An 18,042-nucleotide genomic window follows, 5' to 3' on the forward strand; every position below is an offset into this window, starting at 1 on the left:
AATCTAACGTGGAAATAAATGAATGAAACTGAATAATCTCACTTCATTTATGCGTGCCAATTAAAAGCTTCTCAAAGACCCAATGTGTCAACCCCTGTTGGTTGGTTGGTTGATAGGTTTTCTTCCAAGTTCCAACAACAAGGCATTGGCAGATCCCAAATTGTCTATGTATGTCTTTCTACTACAATAGGTCTAGACCATCAAGACAAGTTAAGAGGACAAGCTGAGAATAATAATCTACAAATTAAACTAAAAAGAGAAGCAGGAAGGAAAGGACGATGTAGAATTTATGATAATAATAAATAAAAAAACCATTATTTAGGTGAAATACTTGCCCATATGCAAAGAAGGAATGGTTAAACCCAGCCACAGTTGTTGACCACAGTGCTCCTCCTCAAGAAGAATGAATGAACACTACTACATGATGAGAAGGTAGGACCTATATAAGCTAATGACTAGAACATGAAAAATATAACTAAACCATTTCCCCCCATTATATCTTTCAATTAAGCTCTGCAACTATATAGAGCTCTTTTGTGATACTTTTATTGACTCAACCATCAGAGGCGGCAGGTTCTCAACCGATGTGTAGGCATGGATTGGATTTTCAAGCTTCCAACAATAAAACAATTTTTAGATGCATCAATCACAAACCAAGATAATATATATGGCTGGGAAAATATATACTTTCTAAGCTACAGGTTGGCCTTCATGAGCTGGAATTCTTTTAAAAATGAAGAAGAAGAAGCTAGTTTTAAATTAAAAAACAAATTAAATACAAAACTCGTCCCGACCCGGGATGAACCGCTGGTCTCACCGGTCACCCCTTTTCTCTTCTGAAGTTATGTTCTTACGTTGCCTTAAAAAACTTTACCCGAATTACCCCAAAAAAAATGTATTTACCTTTTTTTACCAGGAAATACGCAAAAAGTTTTATTTACCCACAGAATAAAAGAAAAACGACACGCAAAAGAGTAACTCGCATCTCCTCGTTATCTTCAAGGGGAAAAAAGGTAAAGGGGAACAAAAAAATAAAAATAAAAATTTCTCAATCCGTCTCGTAGTCGTACTGTGTGAAGAATTGCGAATTGGGCCGTAACGCCAAAAGGGTTGCATTGCAGAGCTGAGTTGTAACTTGTAACGCCAAAAGGGCTATATTACACACTCGCTCTGCTTCAATCCTGTAATGCCTTGACGTTTTAATTTTGAATCTATTGAAGCGAAAGACAACCTAGAAACGGAGAAGAAAGCCCTCAAAAATTTCGAGATGGGAGGTATTGATCTCTATTTTCAATCTGTGTTCTCTTTGGTCTGAGCTTTAAAATTGTTGACATTGTTGTTTTAAATTTCTCAACTTAGAACCTGTATTCTCCAATTTATGTTTTGTTCTATGTAAATTGGAGATTTCTATGTTACCAATTTTCCTTCATGCTTTGATTCTCTGGTTTAGTTGTCAGTTCGATTTCGTTTGATTTCCAATTCCTGGTTCTTATTACGTTTGGATTATCAGCACGTGGAATGTTCCCTTTGTTTTGTTTTGGTAAGGGGATTCGTTAGCGATGAAACAGAAAATTGAGAAGATTGCTGTTGTTGTAGGGTTAAATGACTTTTGTAAATCTACAAACGACTGGATAGTTTGTGTTACTTCGTCCCCTCGATTACATTTTTTCATGGCAGAAAATGGCCTTTGTTTTAGCTTTGGTGCCTGGTTGGAATATTTAATTATAATTGTCTCATCAATTGAAACTTGGAAATGCTTTGGGGGTGGTTTTGAAACTGGAACTCGTCAAAATCTGTTTAGATAAAATAATTGCTAATCACATTGCTAATATTTGCATTCTAACGAACTCTTCAAGATCTGTTAGAATGCTGGTTTTTCTCATCACACGTAGTCTGGAGTTAGGAAAAGCAATCCTTGAATAAATAAATTTCCTTATCCTACATTCTTTTGCCAGCACAGCACAGGTTTTAGTATTGCAGTTGGCACTTCTAAGAATTTTATATGCATACTTTTGAGACCTGAAAAATTTTCAGGATGTGGCTCAATTAGATAAGTTTCCAAACAGAAAAGAATACTCTGAAGAAACATTAGAGCATCAATATAATATGAGCAAAGAGAGGTTTGAGGCTAAGGAATTGAGAATAAGGTTTTGCTTCTATCATCCAAAGCAGAGTGAAGTTTTGCTGTGCATGCTACTTCAATTTTGCCTATTTATTGGGGAATTTGTCAAAGTGGGACTTACAGTTCTTATCCTCTATCTTTAAGCTGCTGCTGAAGTGCAGAGAGATTTTAATTACCTTCCAACTTAGTTGTTGACTAGATGCTTAAAGTTTTCTTTTTTTGCTTTATCATTCTTATTACTGTATTGCTCTTCTTCGAGAAGAACTAAATTGTCATGTAAGAGCATGAATTAGGAAAACAATGGTGCAGGTTGCTACAAAATTATCTCAAGATGAATGAAGACATGATTAAATTAGGAAAGAATTGAAGAAATTTCAGTCATTTTCTTCAATCAGTTTAGCTAGATGAGGAAATGCTGGCATGCTTTTCCTTCAGTCTGTAGAGTTGTATTCTGGATGTAACATGTAATATCTAATCATAGTTTTCAGTGTTGCTTAGGCAGCTAGGCAGTTATGTTGGGTCTAGGTGATTGTTGGCTTGGTGCAGGGTGCCTTGCATTAGTTTTACTGGTAGGGAACCCACCTGGTTTTCGCTATTATGTGTGCCAAATATCTTTCAAGAGTTTATTCATAAAGTAAACAAAATACTCTTATTTAAATCTAATAAAGTAGTTAAAAATGGAAGGAAAGAAAAAAAAAAATTCCCAAAGGGTAAAAGGCCAATCTGCTAGTTTAGGATGAAAGACTAGATCTTCAGTGGTAGTTGAAATTTTTTACTTTCATCGTTGCCTTTTTACACCCCCTTAAGTCTTGAAGTTCTGTAGATCGTATTATATAAAAAATCACTGAAAACCCAAAAAGCTGTAAGATAATATGTTGTTTTTAGGTCTAAACATTTAATTGTCTTTCGGGACAGTTTTAAACAACACTTAACAAGCTAAATAATGTCTGACTAGAAGATTTAAGCATTTGTCGGGAGACTGGTTTTGTGCTCTACCAAATACTAAAAGTCTAATGTAAAATTCAAGAGTCAGGCTTCTCATGCATGGCCTCTTACCAATGGAATCACATAGAGCCAATTACAAAACTCTGTCATTATCTGACTCTTATTAATCATTTTCTTGTACAAGGCAGTTGCCTCTTGCAGACTTAATATAGAAGACTAAAGACAAACTCAAAACATTAAAAAGGAAAAACCTAACCCAATCCTTTAGTAATAACATGACATTATTGGACTAGCAAATTAATATAATGAAAAACACTGACTCAAAACAAGAGATTAACTGATTTACATAACATCATGTTTTCCTTCAGCTCATTAAATTGGCTGATTACAAACTGAATCCATAGGATAAAAAACATCTAAGCTACATAACCCAACTGAAAGCTTATTTTCAAATGAAATAAGCATTGTAGGTAACTTATCTGCATGAAGCTATTGTGACATTCAACAAAAAGGCCATATAAGTTTCTCTTTTTATTTTACTAGTCACCCATTGCTTTGTCAATATTGAACTAGTTTGATTTCCATATCAACATTTCAGATTCTGGTGATACTCATTCTGAAGAGGAGAAACTCCTTCCAGAGAAGAATAAGAAAAGAAGGCTCAAGACACCATCACAAGTTCAGGCTTTAGAAAACTTTTATAATGGTATTGTTGCTTCTCCTTTTCTTTTCATCTTCTTCTTCTCTCTCTCTTTTTATTTATTTTTTATTTTTAAAATATGTATTTGTAGTTATCCAGTGAGTGTCAACATACTGGCTTCATTATCAGGACTGACTTAGACCATTTTGTATGTTTTCCAGAACATAAATATCCCACCGAGTCAATGAAAGCAGAGCTTGCAGAAGAAATAGGATTGTCAGAGAAACAGATTTCTGGATGGTTTTGCCACAGAAGATTGAAGGATAAAAAGTTAAGAGAGGAAGCATGCACCAATGGAAAACAGGATCTTTCAAGTGGTGTTATACAAGAGCATGGCAGTGGACTTAGGCAGGATTCATGCAGTAGCACCAAGCAAGGAGAGTATGGGCATTTTGACCCAAGGGAAGTGGAAAGTCGAAGGCTTTATGACCATGATTTTCCAGCTACAGCCATCACTTATAAGACAATGGGTCACAATATGCGAACTGGATGTTATGGCACGGTGGACAACACATCTTCAGGAAGTAGCTCAGCTTCACAGGACAGGTTACTTCCTCTTAGAGGGGATCCATATGATATTGAGCCTTCAGGATTTCATTCACGGAATAGTAACTATATCTTGATGGATACGAGAGGTGTGCAGAACAGAGGATATAAGCTGGCATCAGGATATTTGAACTTGCAGGATGCAGTTGAACATGCTGCTATCATATCTGTTAAGAGACAATTGGGTAGGCAGTACCGGGAAGATGGTCCACAGCTTGGGGTTGAATTTCAGCCTCTTCCTCCTGGTGCATTTGAGACTCCAGTTAGTGATCCAGTTCATGGTAATAATTAATTAATTATATGATTTGTTTTCTCTGTAATTAAGCATTCTTCTGATGGAGAAACATGCATCAGTCACTCAGATAGGAGTTCCAGGTTTTCTTTCATGTTCATTCTAAGTTTGAATTTTCTTACCTCATACAGGTCTACCATATGCATTACTGCTTCAATTGTGATTTATGCTGCCATTAAACTTTGCATTTGTTTTATATCTGTTGTGTTGGGAAGTAATTAGACTGTTGCTGCTTGAACATGGTGAGGCAGGTTTATGTTTGTTAGAGTGCTGAGAATGTTTTATTTCAGTAAGCTGGGCAGCATGAATGCCTAGCCTAAGTTATGCTAATACCTAAAAATTTAAGTTGTATTTATAGATTGCAGTAACATTTAAACTAAATATTAACGCTTACAAGATCCAAAAGCAAGAAATTTGTGTGATGATAACTTGTGGCTTAGCAATGGGTTTGACAAAACAGCTAGTGAAAGTCTGTGTTGATATTCTCTATGGATCTCACATGGGATTGGTGTGGTTCCAGTTACATCGTCCCAGATTAGAGAGCACATTTACATATGCTAGGCTGCTGAAATAGTATGTGTTTGGTTTGGTTGTTTTTGTTTTGTTATAATTTTGGTCCTGCCAAGGTGGGTCCGTTATTTATAGTTCGAGTCATTATAATAATCTTTGAAAGGAAATCAGAGTGGGAGGCTTTACTCTACTTAACATTCTAATGTGTCACAAAGTTTCAAGCTTCTATTTGGTATACAAGAGACTAGACGGAAAAGTAACAAAGCTAAGATGTAGGATGACTTCAAACTTTAGTATTTAGGAGATGATAGTCGTAGGTATAATTGTGGACAAGGATCTTAACAATGATTTTTTAGAGGTCAAAGGACTGTGTTATGGGATTATTTTGATCAAATTAGTATTGGAGAAAGAGGTTTTTCTTATTTTTTGCTGTTAAGCATTCAAGTAGGATTAGCATAAAATAGCAAATGTTATGAATGGGCTAACATGGACAATTTAGTATAGGATTTTGGCTAGGATGAATCAATTATTAATGGAAAGGAGGAGAAATGACATGGACAACTACATTATCCAACCAGATGCCTGTCTTATATATGTACAAAAGCTAAGTGTGACTGAAGTTAAAGAAGCCTTGAGAAAGATGAAAGCGTGCAAGACACTGGACCCGGATGAGATAGCATAGAAGTGTGGAAAATCCTAGGATGTTCTGGGGATACTGGTTAGCTAAATAGAATATGAACACCAGAAAGATGGCTGATGAGTGGGAGAGAAACGTTATGAGTCTGATCTAGAAAAATAAAGGTTATATCCAAGTTGCAATAATTATGAAGCAGATAATCTAGTAAGTCACACTGTTAGACTTTGGGAGAAGGTTATTGAAATCTGTTTGAGAAGTAATACTCATCTTAGTGAACCTCCTTGGAGGCTAATAGAATGATATAGAGATGGCAAGGGCCTCACATGGTCTTTATTGACCTGGAAAAAACCTATGAGCAAATATCTGTCTCATTTCCTCTCTCCCCTGCACTGTTGTAACCTGATTTACAACCCCAATCATTGGAACTGATCCAGGATCCTCTACTGATAGACTTTGAGGGTCCATACTGTGATAGAAATGACACACACACGTTTGACTCAAGATTTGATCTCTGTTGGAAGTTCTAAGCCAAAATTCAAATCTTGTTCTGCCCTTGTGCAGGTTCAGGTTGCAGTAATTTTCTTTAACTCAGTGCTTGCTGTTCTAGTTGGATGCTGGTTCAAATTAAGAGTGGTTTGAAGCTGCACTTCGATGGGACAATCAGAGAGGTGGTTTGGTGGATTAGAAAAGAACACTGTTTTTGAAATTACAAGTAAGGCCAAATAATGTTTTTTACCCAAAACACCCTGTTTTCTGATGTTATTCTGTTTATTCTCTCTAAATATTCCTAGGACAATCCCATTAAGTAGATTATCCTCCTTGCTTGTCTTGAAAATTTAATGTACAACATTGGCACTCCCTACGACAACAAGAAGCCTTGTCCCACCTAAATGGGGTCGGCTACATGAATTATTGCCTTCAAGTCAGCTTTGTTTAAGACTATACTAGATTTAAGACCTAAGTTATGCATATCCTTTCTCAGCACTTCTCATAAGGTCATCTTAGACTTGCCCCTAGCTCTTCTAATTCCTTCAATATGGATTAAATCACTTCTCCATACATGGGGCATTTAGAGGCCTCCATCGAACATGACCATGCCACCTCAAATGACTTTTTGGAAGCTTATCACTTATTGGAGCTACTCCTAGACCAGCTCTAATATAATCATTCATTATCTTATCTTTTCTAGTTTTGCCATTCATCTATCTTAGCATCCTCATTTCAGCCACAGTAAGTTTATCTATATGATGTTTCTTGATAGTCCAACACTCTGTATCATACATCATAGCTGGTCGTACAATGATCCTATAGAATTTTCCTTTGAGTTTTAAAGGAACACGTCGATAACACATCTCTCCACTTCATCCACCCTATCTTAATTCTTTGGGAGACATCATCATCTATATCACTTCTTCTATCTATGATTGAGCCAAAATACCTGAAACAATTGCTTTGAGGAATCTCTTTATCATCAAGTTTCACCACCTCAGAATCCTGTCGATCAAGACCAAGTTATAAACTAAATATTTTGTCTTCGTTCTACTTAGTTTAAAGCCTTTTGATTTCAAAGTTGCTTTTCATGATTCTAACTTAGTATTAATCTCTACTTGTGTTTTATCTATCAACACAATATCATTAGCAAAAAACATACACCAAGGAACCTCATCTTGAATTTTTTTGTTAATTTGTCCATTATAAGTGCAAATAAATATGTGCTTAAAGCTGATCCTTGATGTAGACCAAATATAATTGGGAATTCACCACCTCGTCCTCCCACCATTCTTACACATGTCACTGAACCATTAGAGATATCTTAACTATGTCTACATACTTACAACATTTTTCTCTCTAGTACTTTCCAAATTAACGCTTTAGGACTCTATCAAAAGTTTTTTCTAGGTTAGTAAAGACCATATGAAGATCTTTCTTGTACTGTCTATACCTTTCCATAAGGCTCCTAATAAGGTAAATAACTTATATTTTAGATCTTCCCAACATAAAGCAAAATTGGTTCTCCGTAATTGTGGTTACTTGTCTCGAACGGGCTTTAATTACTCTCTCCTAGAATTTCATAGTATGACTCATCAGGTTGATGCCTCTATAGTTATTACAATATTGGATATCTCCTTTATTTTTATAAATTGGAACCATGATGCTTCTCCTCTATTCATGTGGCATTTTCCTTGTGCTCATATTCTTTTTAAACAACTTGGTTAGCCAAGCTAACCCAAAGGCTCCTAAGCTCTTCTATACTTCTATTGGGATTTAATCGGGACCTTGTGCCTTACTTACTTTCATCCTCCTTAAAGCTTCTTTTACTTTGGACGTCGAAATTCTCCGTATTTATGTTAAAAAATGGTGCCATGGCTAATGGTGTAATCATCTGAAACATAGATACCTAAATTATGTTCGTTTAGTAGACTAGAGAAATAGACTTCCCATCTCTTCACGATATCCTCATCACGTACTAAAAACTTTACCATCTTCACTTTTAATACATCTAACATGGTCTAGTCCTCTGCTATTCCTATCCCTTGTTTTAGCCATTTTATAAATATATTTTGTCCCTTCCTTTTTGCCTAGGTTATTATATAAATTTTCATACTTTTTCTCCCTTGCTTAACCCATAATTTTCTTAGCTTCATTTTTAGCCAACTTATACCTTTGCAGATCCTCTACATCCTTAATCCTCTGCCATGTCTTAATAGTAGTTTTTTTCTTCTTTTATTTATTTATTTTTTATTATTCTTAATGGTTGCTTGAACCTCACCATCCCACCTCCAAGTCTCTCTACAAGAATGGAGCTTTCTTTTTGATTCACCTATGACCTCTTTAGCCACCTTCCTAATACACTTAGCCATCTCATTCCATATTATATTAGTCTCCCCCTCAAATTCCCACTTTCCTTATTTGACTACTTCATTCGTGAAGATTTCAAGCAATCTTCTTTTAAGTTCCACCATCTTACCCTAGGATGGTTAGGTCACACCTTTTATGATTTTGTGGAATTAGGCACATATTCAAGACCACTAGTCTATGTTGTGCATTCAAGCTTTCCCTTAGTATCACTTTGCAATCCTTGCACAACAATCTATCATACCTTCTAATTAGGAAGAAATCTATTTGGCTTTTATGATGTCTCCACTTTTGAAGGTAATTAAATGCTCCTCTCTCTTTTTTAATTAAGTATTTACAATAAATAGATAAAAAACAACAATCAAATCTAAAATTGAGATCCCTTCCTCATTTCTCTCTTTGAAATCATATCCTTCATGTACATTTTCATATCCTCTTTCATTTTTCCTAATATGTCCATTTAGATCACCCGTATAATAATCTTTTCTCCTTGATGAATTACTTGCACTAATCCATCCATATTTCCCCAAAATTGTAACTTCAAACTTTCATCTAGTCCTACTTGAGGTGCATATGCACTAATCATAATTATGATATCTTTCTCCATTACAAGCTTGATAACAATGATCCTATCACCTAATCTTTTAACATCCACCGTGTGGTTGTTTAAATCTTTATCCACTATTATATGAACTCTACTTTTATTACTTTTATCCCCAGTATGCCAAAGGTTTAGCTTTTTTACCTTTCCATCTAGTCTCTTGAATGCAAGCTATAGTAATCCTTCTTTTCCTCATAACATTTATTAATTATCAGCTACCTGTTAAAGATCCTATGTTCCAAGATGCCGATCTAATCCTACGTTTTTGGACTAGCTTATTTACCTTCACTCTTTCACGGCGTGGGAACCCTTGCCTTCTTATTACCGCATATGGGCGTCGACACGCAACCCGTTGCTTATAGGGGATGCCCTAGCTAACCCTTGCCCAACTTACTATCACTAGAACCAGTAAATGGATTGGATTTGGCTTGGAAACACCACTATCTGAATCTGAATCCGACAAGCAAAATCACTATCTGAATCCGAATTTGATATTCGGTCGAAAATTTACGAAGGTATTTGAATTTGAATCCGGAATTTTATCGGATATTCGATAATAGTCCGATCCAATAAACTATCCGATTATTGAATGATGATTGTCATTTTTTTATTTTTTATTTCCGACTTTCGAATTTTCGGTTCTTGATTACTAGTTTCCGAATCCGATTATCAACCCTTTTTAAAGAAAAAGAATGTTTACTAGTTTAACCAGATAATATCCGATTTTCAATTTCCTGGTTACCGGTGTCTGGTTTTCGAATCTAAGTATCAACCATTTTTAGAGAAAGAAAATGTTTAAACTTTAATCTAATCAGATACATTTTTATTTGGATTTATCCGATTCAATAAGCAATTTTCTGAATGCGGTTGCTTGTCGGACGGATATGAATATTTTCCTGTAAGAAAAATTCCATATTTGGACACCTTTAAATGAATTTGATTGCGAATTCAGAGGTGGATTTTGACTATCCATTTTTAGGTCTACTTATCACTATACCCGGGCCATTATGTAGTGCTTCGCTTCTTTTGTCGGGTAATGCCATAGCACAACGTTTATCATAAGGTTGAATCCATGTAAAAAGGTTTGGCTAGATTTTTTTCCCGTGCTAGCTGCCAACATGACACACCAGCCCTCCTCCTTTACCCTGGCTTGGGACCGGCAGCAAGCATTGGCACTCCCTACACAACAGATTATTTACCACTGCCATTATCCTCCAAGGACCTCTTAAGTTATTTTCGGTTTTGCTACTGGTGCTTGTGGTTTGAGTGTTTCTTGGTAGTTGGGTGTCCACAAGTGACCCAATGAAGGTTATTCCAACATGGGTTTGAATTAAAGAGGGATGGATGAAGTGGACAGGTGTATCACAAGTGCTGCTTGATTGGTAAATCCCTTTGAAGTGGGAAGGTGATTTGGATTGTGATGTAAGCTTGCAGCTGCATGAAGATGTCTTAGATGCTAAGGCTACACATTCAAAAGCCTAGAGGAGAACCATATAAAGAACCAAACCAAAACCAAGATTGGTTTTGATCCAGTATGACACATGGATAAGGTTTAGTGGATGGTGACTAAGCTTTCCAAAAGCCAACCCATGCCCTTCCTTTCAAATGGTTTCTTACTTTGTGGATCTGGCACATTTAAAATTCTTCCATGTTTTGTTACGGAAAATCCTTGCAAGCTGGCCAACTAATGAATGGAGGAAATACGAGATCTTGCATAGGCATCATCCAAGCTTGGAAAGCAAAGCTTATTAAGTTGGCAAACTTTAGCTACCCATCTATTTAATAGTTAGCATGTTTGCTATCTTTCTATTCAAATACTAGTATATTTGCTACTTATCCATTTTTACTACCCACCTTTATAAATAACTAGCATATTTGCTAGCTATTCATTTAATGTATTAATATATTCTCTAAATGAGAAGGTTGATTTACCTAAACTGTATTTTTCCCATTTCCTTTATATGTAAGCCCTTGTGGCCACTCATCAATCATGTGATGGAAGAATCATTTTGCGCATGATTGAGTTGATTAGGACTTTGAAGAGTCCTTCCTTTTTTGTAGCCATCAAGAGCTACTTGTCATCTTGAAAAACGACACTTTTTTCTGTTTTTTTGTTCGTATATCCTCCATTTTGTTCCTAGTGATCCTAGGATTGCATCAGATTCTTGCATGACCGTATATGATGTATGAGGTGGAATGCTGGGCAGTTAAGAAGTGTCATATTCAGAAGCCTTGTGTAGCAAAGATGAGGATGTTAAGATGGATGTGCAGAAAAACTAGAATTGATAAAATAGGGAATGCACATATTAGAGCTGGTTTGGGAGTTGCCCTGATCAGTGACAACCTCCAAGAGGGTTGTTTAAAATGATATGTTCACGTTCAACAAATGCCTAGGCCTAGGAACACTAAGGAGGATTTATACGATCCTGACCGTGAGAACTAAAACCGTTAGGGGCAGATCTAAGATGATCATAGGAGAAGTTGTGTGGAAGGATGTGCATAGTCTAGGACTTGTTCCAAGTATGACCTTGGATAGAGTGGGAGGGAACCGTGTACCAGGCCCCATTAGGCTTAGGTTCTCCAGACTTGCTGGGCTGTGCTTCTCTCCTCTTATTTTCATATCTTTTGTTTCATTTCTCATCTCATCAGTCTTCCCTCTCTCCCTATCTCTTCATTGCCCTTTTTATGTTCAGATCACCGGTTTTGCTGCGTTCTTTTGTTTGGCTCCATATAGCTGAGCCTCATTAAGTTGAGACAAGGCTGAGTTTGTTGTTGTTTCAAGCTATTATTTCTGATTTAACAACTGGGGATGAAAATAGCTTTAATGGGCAGGAAGACCCAGTATTAGATATGGGTGGCGTATGTAAAGGGCATATGTCACAATATCTATTGACAAAGAATAAGGTATACCTCTAAGGAAAGGCAAGCTGGCAAAGCCAGAACAAGGTTACTGCAACGACAGCAAATGACCCACCCTTTGCAATAAAATACAAAATACATCTGTATATTCTACCATGACATTCATGTTCTATGCATCTGTATATTCTACCATGACATTCATGTTCTATGTATAGACTACCCTTTAAAAACCCAGGGGGTGGGGGAGAGGGGAAGAAACGGTAAATACTTTTTTCTCTCCCCATTCTTGACCCAACATCATGTTCTTCTTACTTGTATCTCAAAAATGAAACCTCGGTGTAAAATCTTTTTCTTATTATGTTTCCTAGACTCTTATATTTCTTACATTCATACTGTTTGCAGAGCCATTTTATGTTGGTGATCCCGTCCAACAGGATTCTCTTAGCATTCCGAGAAACTCTAGTGAACATGGTCTTAACATGGTGAGTGGATCTTTTATGAGGTTTTTACTTTATGTTCCCTGAATGCATATGTTATATACTTACTTTTATGTGATTCAGTAAACACATTTCACTTCATGAAATGAGTCACATACTTAAAGTTGGGATGATTCATGACTAGTGAGAAGAGACTTGACATTGTAACATCAGCCTTATTTTGCATCAGTGGCCACTCCTTATGTCTTAATGACTGTTATTGAACTGCATTATATCTATTAAGTGTTATTGTCAACCACGTGCCAGTTTAGAAGGAAGACCTTCCCAGTGCATGAGGCAGGCTTATAGCATAAGCAGCCTTACCCCCATTAGTTGAGGCTGTTTCGCACCTCGAACCTAAGAGCGCTAGATCAAATTTGAGCAACCTTGCTGTTGAGCCAAGTTTGTGCTCTCTAGCAATTCAGCAGTTTATATCTTTCATCCTGCATATCAAATTGTCATACTGCCGGTGTATCTAATTTTTTCGTTTGTCCTCAGATGCCATCTTGTGTTATATGAGCTAACTATTCAAGTTCCCAAATCCTCCAGAGACGTGACAGGTACAATTCCAAGATGTATGCTCAGGGGACCTATCAAGGAGACAAACATAGAAGAACTATGAGGGAGTCTGATCCCCGGCCGCTGAAACCAAAGTCTTCTGTTTCCAGTTATAGTTATCACGCCCCTGCTCGGAATTCTGCCTTGGATTTTGATGAAGATTCCATTGGGGAAGCTTCTGGTTTTAACTTCAGGAGGAACCGTGGGATGAAGTCTAAGCATGTTGTGGAGGGAATGAGATCTGATGACCAACATCTTCATGTTTATGGTGAAAAAGTTGTTACAAGTGAATCATCGTATCCTCGACAGATCAGTCGTGATAATTCCAGGCCTCATTTGTTTCAAAGGAAGGAATACTTTGAGCCTAAACATTCGAATTTGGAACTTCAAAGCAATGAATCTCTTGATAATATGGACAGAGGAAAGTATAGGGCAAAAATTCTGGTATTACTTTACACTTGTCTTCTTCTGTTCAATTACAGTGGTCTCATGACTTGAACATTTGATTTCATTCATTTCTGTTCTTTTTCCATGCAGGATGAGAGGATCTATGGAGAAAAGGGGATGAGCAAGGAATACAGCAATCAGGTTCAATTACATTTGCAGCCAAAAAAATGAAATTTGCTTATCATATGAGTTCTGGAGTTCAGAAACTATTTCAGTTATTCATTTATTGGTTTTTATATCTGATCCCTGTTTTTTCTTCATATTTGAAGATGGCTAGGAGAATCAGAAGTGATGAATTTTTGTCGCAAGAGAACGTTTCGAAAACACCATCTCCTCAGGCGTTGCTGCCGCGTACAAACCACATAATAGGGTTAGTGTCACAACCAAGTCACCAAGTGTTATAACTCATTCCCCACCCCCCACCCCCCAAAAAAAATAAAAATAAAAATTGTAATTAAGTGTTACTAGTTTGATGGCTAGGAGAATCAGAAGTGATGAATTTTTACCGCAAGAGAACGTTTTGAAAACACCATCTCCTCAGGTGTTGCTGCCATGTACAAACCACATAAAAGGGTTAGCATCACAACCAAATCACCAAGTGTTATAACTCATTCCCCACCCCACCCCCAAAAAAAAATAAAAATAAAAATTGTAACTAAGTGTTACTAGTCGATCATACATTGTATATACATGTACTTAGGGTTGGTCTTTATTCTTTCAAATGGAGTGGTGGGGCATATTGTGAGAGTTAATTTTAGATTGGTGGCTAAGAGAAATTATTATAATGAAAGAAGAGATGCACCTATTTATTTATAATATAAAAATGTGAACTGAAGGGGCATGGCTAGTTTTATACTTCCTAGAAACCCTTATTCTTTGATTAAATAGATATAGATAGTCAATGTCCAAACTTGTAATTTTACATTATATAGTAATATAAACAACTAAAATTAATTTCATCCCTTCTTGAAAAACTTTAACATTCATGATGCTTCCTGCATACATGTTACATATGCCCCCCCCCCCCCCCCCGATATTGTTGATGAATTATTCTCCCTTGATTTGACGTTGAAGTTCAAAATTTTCTAGGTCTGCGGTCGAGACCCCAACCAGTTTCAGTGAGGATGAAACCGAGGAAACTAGTTCTTCCACAGGGTAGGAGGAATCGGTGGTTTATGAAATTCCACCAGTACTGTATAATGTGTATACAAGCAGCATGGGAGCTTGGAGGTTAGTCACCTGTCATAGTGGAAAATATAATGTTTCATGCCCGTAATTTGGGTGCTGCATGATTTTTCGTGTCAAGACAAAAAAATCACAATTAGTCAGCAGCAGCTATGACCTTCTGGTCTTATTCTTGATCGGTTGTCATTTCAATCCATCCCTTCCTTTTCTGCTCCCCATTGCTTCCCCCAGTATGTAAATATTGTTTTACCTGCATTTCTGGAGCAAGAGCAGTTCATTCATGGTTTTAGCCAAGAGGGCAAAATGATGATGCTATCTCACCATGCCATGTCTCTTCAGCTATTGACATAAGAAATTGCAGAAGCTTACCGTGGGATCAATTGTTCTGATCAGAACTTCGATTGCTGACTTCGCCTTTATAATGGTTGATGGATTTAATTTCCACCATGCTCTAAGGAATGTTATTGTACATTTCTCATTTCTCATTGTTCTCTTTTTACTATGCATCCAGCATCCAGCCCCTGCATGTTTAATGGGCATACTTGGTAGCAACAGGTACTGTTATGTATGTAATTATGATGGTTGATTAATGCTAGTTCTGTTCCAATCCATTCTCTATGTTTGTGTGACTATTATCTGATTGTCCAACTTGGTTTTGGCCATCGAATGTAGTCTGAGGGTTCAAAGTGGTTGTTATTTCCTTATCTGTGAGCTCTCATTTTGCCATGCTTATGTCCTACAAGATTTTCCTTAGTTTATTCGTTGCTCCATTCTGTATGCTTGTAATCCCAAGTAGCGTTTTCCTAGGCGAGTGTCAGTTTTAAAGGATCATTCTTGGAATTCTTTTATTCATTTCATGTATAAATTTTAAACTGCTCTCTTCACGCCATCACTGGAATTTGAAGATCGACAGGGAAATGGAGAAGAGGCTGACGAGGTGAAGTTTCTTTTAATTGAAGTTTTTAAGAGCAGATAGTAACTAGATTCTACCAAAAAGAAAAGGGAAAAGATAGTAACTAACACGCAATTATCGATAATGAAAATGCTGTTAAAATTACATGGGTAGACATCTATTTTTCCCCTAATAATGAGGCTCTGTGCGACTAATGTATATTCCTTTTCCTTCATCCATTTCGTTCATAACCACTCATTTACTACCTACACGACCTATTCAGATCCTCTGCAGCGATCTGGGCATCGGTTGTAAGTGTATTTTTTGTTCATGTCACTTGTTTCATACACTTCAGAAAAGACTGTTTGATTCATTATTTGTCGAAATTTAAGCTTAAACCCCTTAACCCTGGTTGGTTTTTTGAATCATCCTTAACCCACTAATGACCCGAATTTCTCTAGCCCTCTGGGGATTTGTATATTTGGTGAATATTGGTTTCGTTTTTGACAATGGAATCTCTTTGAATATAAAGAGAATCTACTTGGAACTTACGCTATAGAGTTTCTTATGTGCATCCCCTCCCGCGAGTTTTGCATCGAAACTGAAAAATTAATAAGAGTATTTATGATAAGAGGCAATTTTGTTATGTTATGCATTGTAAAAGAATTTTAGACCAATTAGCCAAATTAAGTAGAGTGTATATAATAAGTACAGAACTTTACAAGGAGTGCATACAACAATTGCGGACCATAAGACAAGGGACATATGGTCTGTAATTACAGACCATTGTTATACAAACACGTTCATTGTCCTATGGTTGGTATCTCTCATTATGTCTTCTCTGTCCAAAACTTTACATGGGTATCTTGCTTCAAGTTTGTAAACCTTTCCTAATTACTAGCTATCCACAGCCATTGTCTTCCTCAGAATAACTCTTCCTTGTTCTCACACATAGATAGCAGCTTCTGACTCAATAAATTACAGTCCAGTGTTTGATTTTCTGTCATCTGTTGAATCACAAGTCCAGAAACAAGAGATAAAAATAAGAGTAGTTCTCTCTTAACCTCAAAGATAATAAATTTACACTGCAGATTTAAGAATTGATCAGCAATTAAGGAAGAAGTAAACCTTAAGATGAATATTGTAAAACAATACTTCCTCTGATGCTGCTGCTGCTGCTGCTACTACTGATGTTAATGATGAGGTAGAAGATGAAACATTCAAGAGTTGGAGATCTTCATTTTCTAAATTTTGTAGAACCTCTGAGAATGGACTTCTTGTGTTCTTACATGTGCAAATCTGAACCAGTATCTCTCCTTCATCCACCCGGCTCACCGAAACAGTTGGTAGTGATTTTCTGACTATGCCATTCCTTTGTCTGTCTACTTGGGTTTTCGAATTCCCTCTGTTATAAACACTAACCAATATTTCTTCTTTCCTCTGTTTCAGCCTCTCAACTTGTTTTTGCAGCTCAGGAATGTATTTAAGAACACGAGAAATCGTTGCAGGAATGCTTAATTTCCTCTGCAATGACCAAATTGAAATCACGGAAACATACAAATCAGGATCAAACACAGAATATGATGAACTAAGAAAGCTAATACCGTATTATCGATTCCGGGGAGCAATGATCCAAGTTTCACATAGAGATTGTTTAGTTTCTTCCTGCGATCACGTTCCCCTGCATTGTGGCTTAATTTCTTAATTAAGCCCGGATCATTGTTAAGCCCACTAGATGGCATGGAATCAACTTCAAGAACATTTGGTTCCTGAGAAATGAAGGGGGGACATAAGCCCAAAGCCTCTGCGTCTCTGATGTTGCTTTTGAAGCTGTCATTGGCCATCCAGTTCTTCTGCTCTGGCTCTTGCCCAACATGGTCTTCATTTGGCCAGCCCAAGGTTGAATACAAGGGAGGAGATAAGGTTAACATAATTGAAATTTTGAAGAAGAAGAAGAAGAAGAAGAAGAAGAATTGTTGAAGCAGGGATTAAGCCGTTTGATCAGCAAATAAATGAGCCAGGGAAGCTCTATAATTTATAAAGACTGCGATAAACCACCTCTTTTTGTATTAACAAATTATGGCCGAACACAGATTTTAAATTCTTTTTTCTTTACTTGAGGTGTGGGGAAGGACGAAATAGCCACTACTTTGGAATTTTAAAATTTTCTTATTTTAATGGCCGTGTAAGCCCAAACCACACATTAATCCCAAAATATTATTATTGATGTCAAAACTTTCTCCTATTTTTTAATTTCTTGGTAGAATCCTAATTTTCTTTAGAAATTTTAAGGCAGAGAATTTTTTGGATTTATGTTTTTAAAATGTCCTTATAACAAGAACCTGATTATGTAAGGCATGGCAATGGATTAAAAAGTTTCATTATCAATGGACTAATAACAATTATATAATCATTA

General features: G+C 36.6%; 2 protein-coding genes across 2 annotated transcripts; one reads left to right on the forward strand and one right to left on the reverse strand.

The window, feature by feature from the left end:
- Positions 1-1,009: 1,009 nt before the first annotated feature.
- On the forward strand, positions 1,010-16,108 carry LOC149009967 (uncharacterized). Its single transcript, XM_089163011.1, has 8 exons — positions 1,010-1,274; positions 3,666-3,773; positions 3,929-4,594; positions 12,471-12,550; positions 13,094-13,546; positions 13,640-13,690; positions 13,819-13,919; positions 14,639-16,108. Exons 1-8 carry the CDS (start codon positions 1,268-1,270, stop codon positions 14,706-14,708), a joined length of 1,536 nt encoding a protein of 511 aa, XP_089019137.1. The 5' UTR covers positions 1,010-1,267; the 3' UTR covers positions 14,709-16,108.
- A 370-nt stretch (positions 16,109-16,478) lies between these two features.
- Positions 16,479-17,557, reverse strand: LOC149009968 (transcription factor ORG3-like). Its single transcript, XM_089162387.1, has 3 exons — positions 17,231-17,557; positions 16,755-17,150; positions 16,479-16,633 (listed from the first exon to the last, which is right to left on the reverse strand). Exons 1-3 carry the CDS (start codon positions 17,555-17,557, stop codon positions 16,550-16,552), a joined length of 807 nt encoding a protein of 268 aa, XP_089018513.1. The 3' UTR covers positions 16,479-16,549.
- Between the last annotated feature and the right edge of the window lie 485 nt (positions 17,558-18,042).

Source organism: Hakea prostrata, chromosome 7, assembly GCF_041222555.1.
Source record: "Hakea prostrata isolate BN-2017 chromosome 7, UWA_Hpros_2, whole genome shotgun sequence".
Classification (NCBI taxonomy): domain Eukaryota; kingdom Viridiplantae; phylum Streptophyta; class Magnoliopsida; order Proteales; family Proteaceae; genus Hakea; species Hakea prostrata.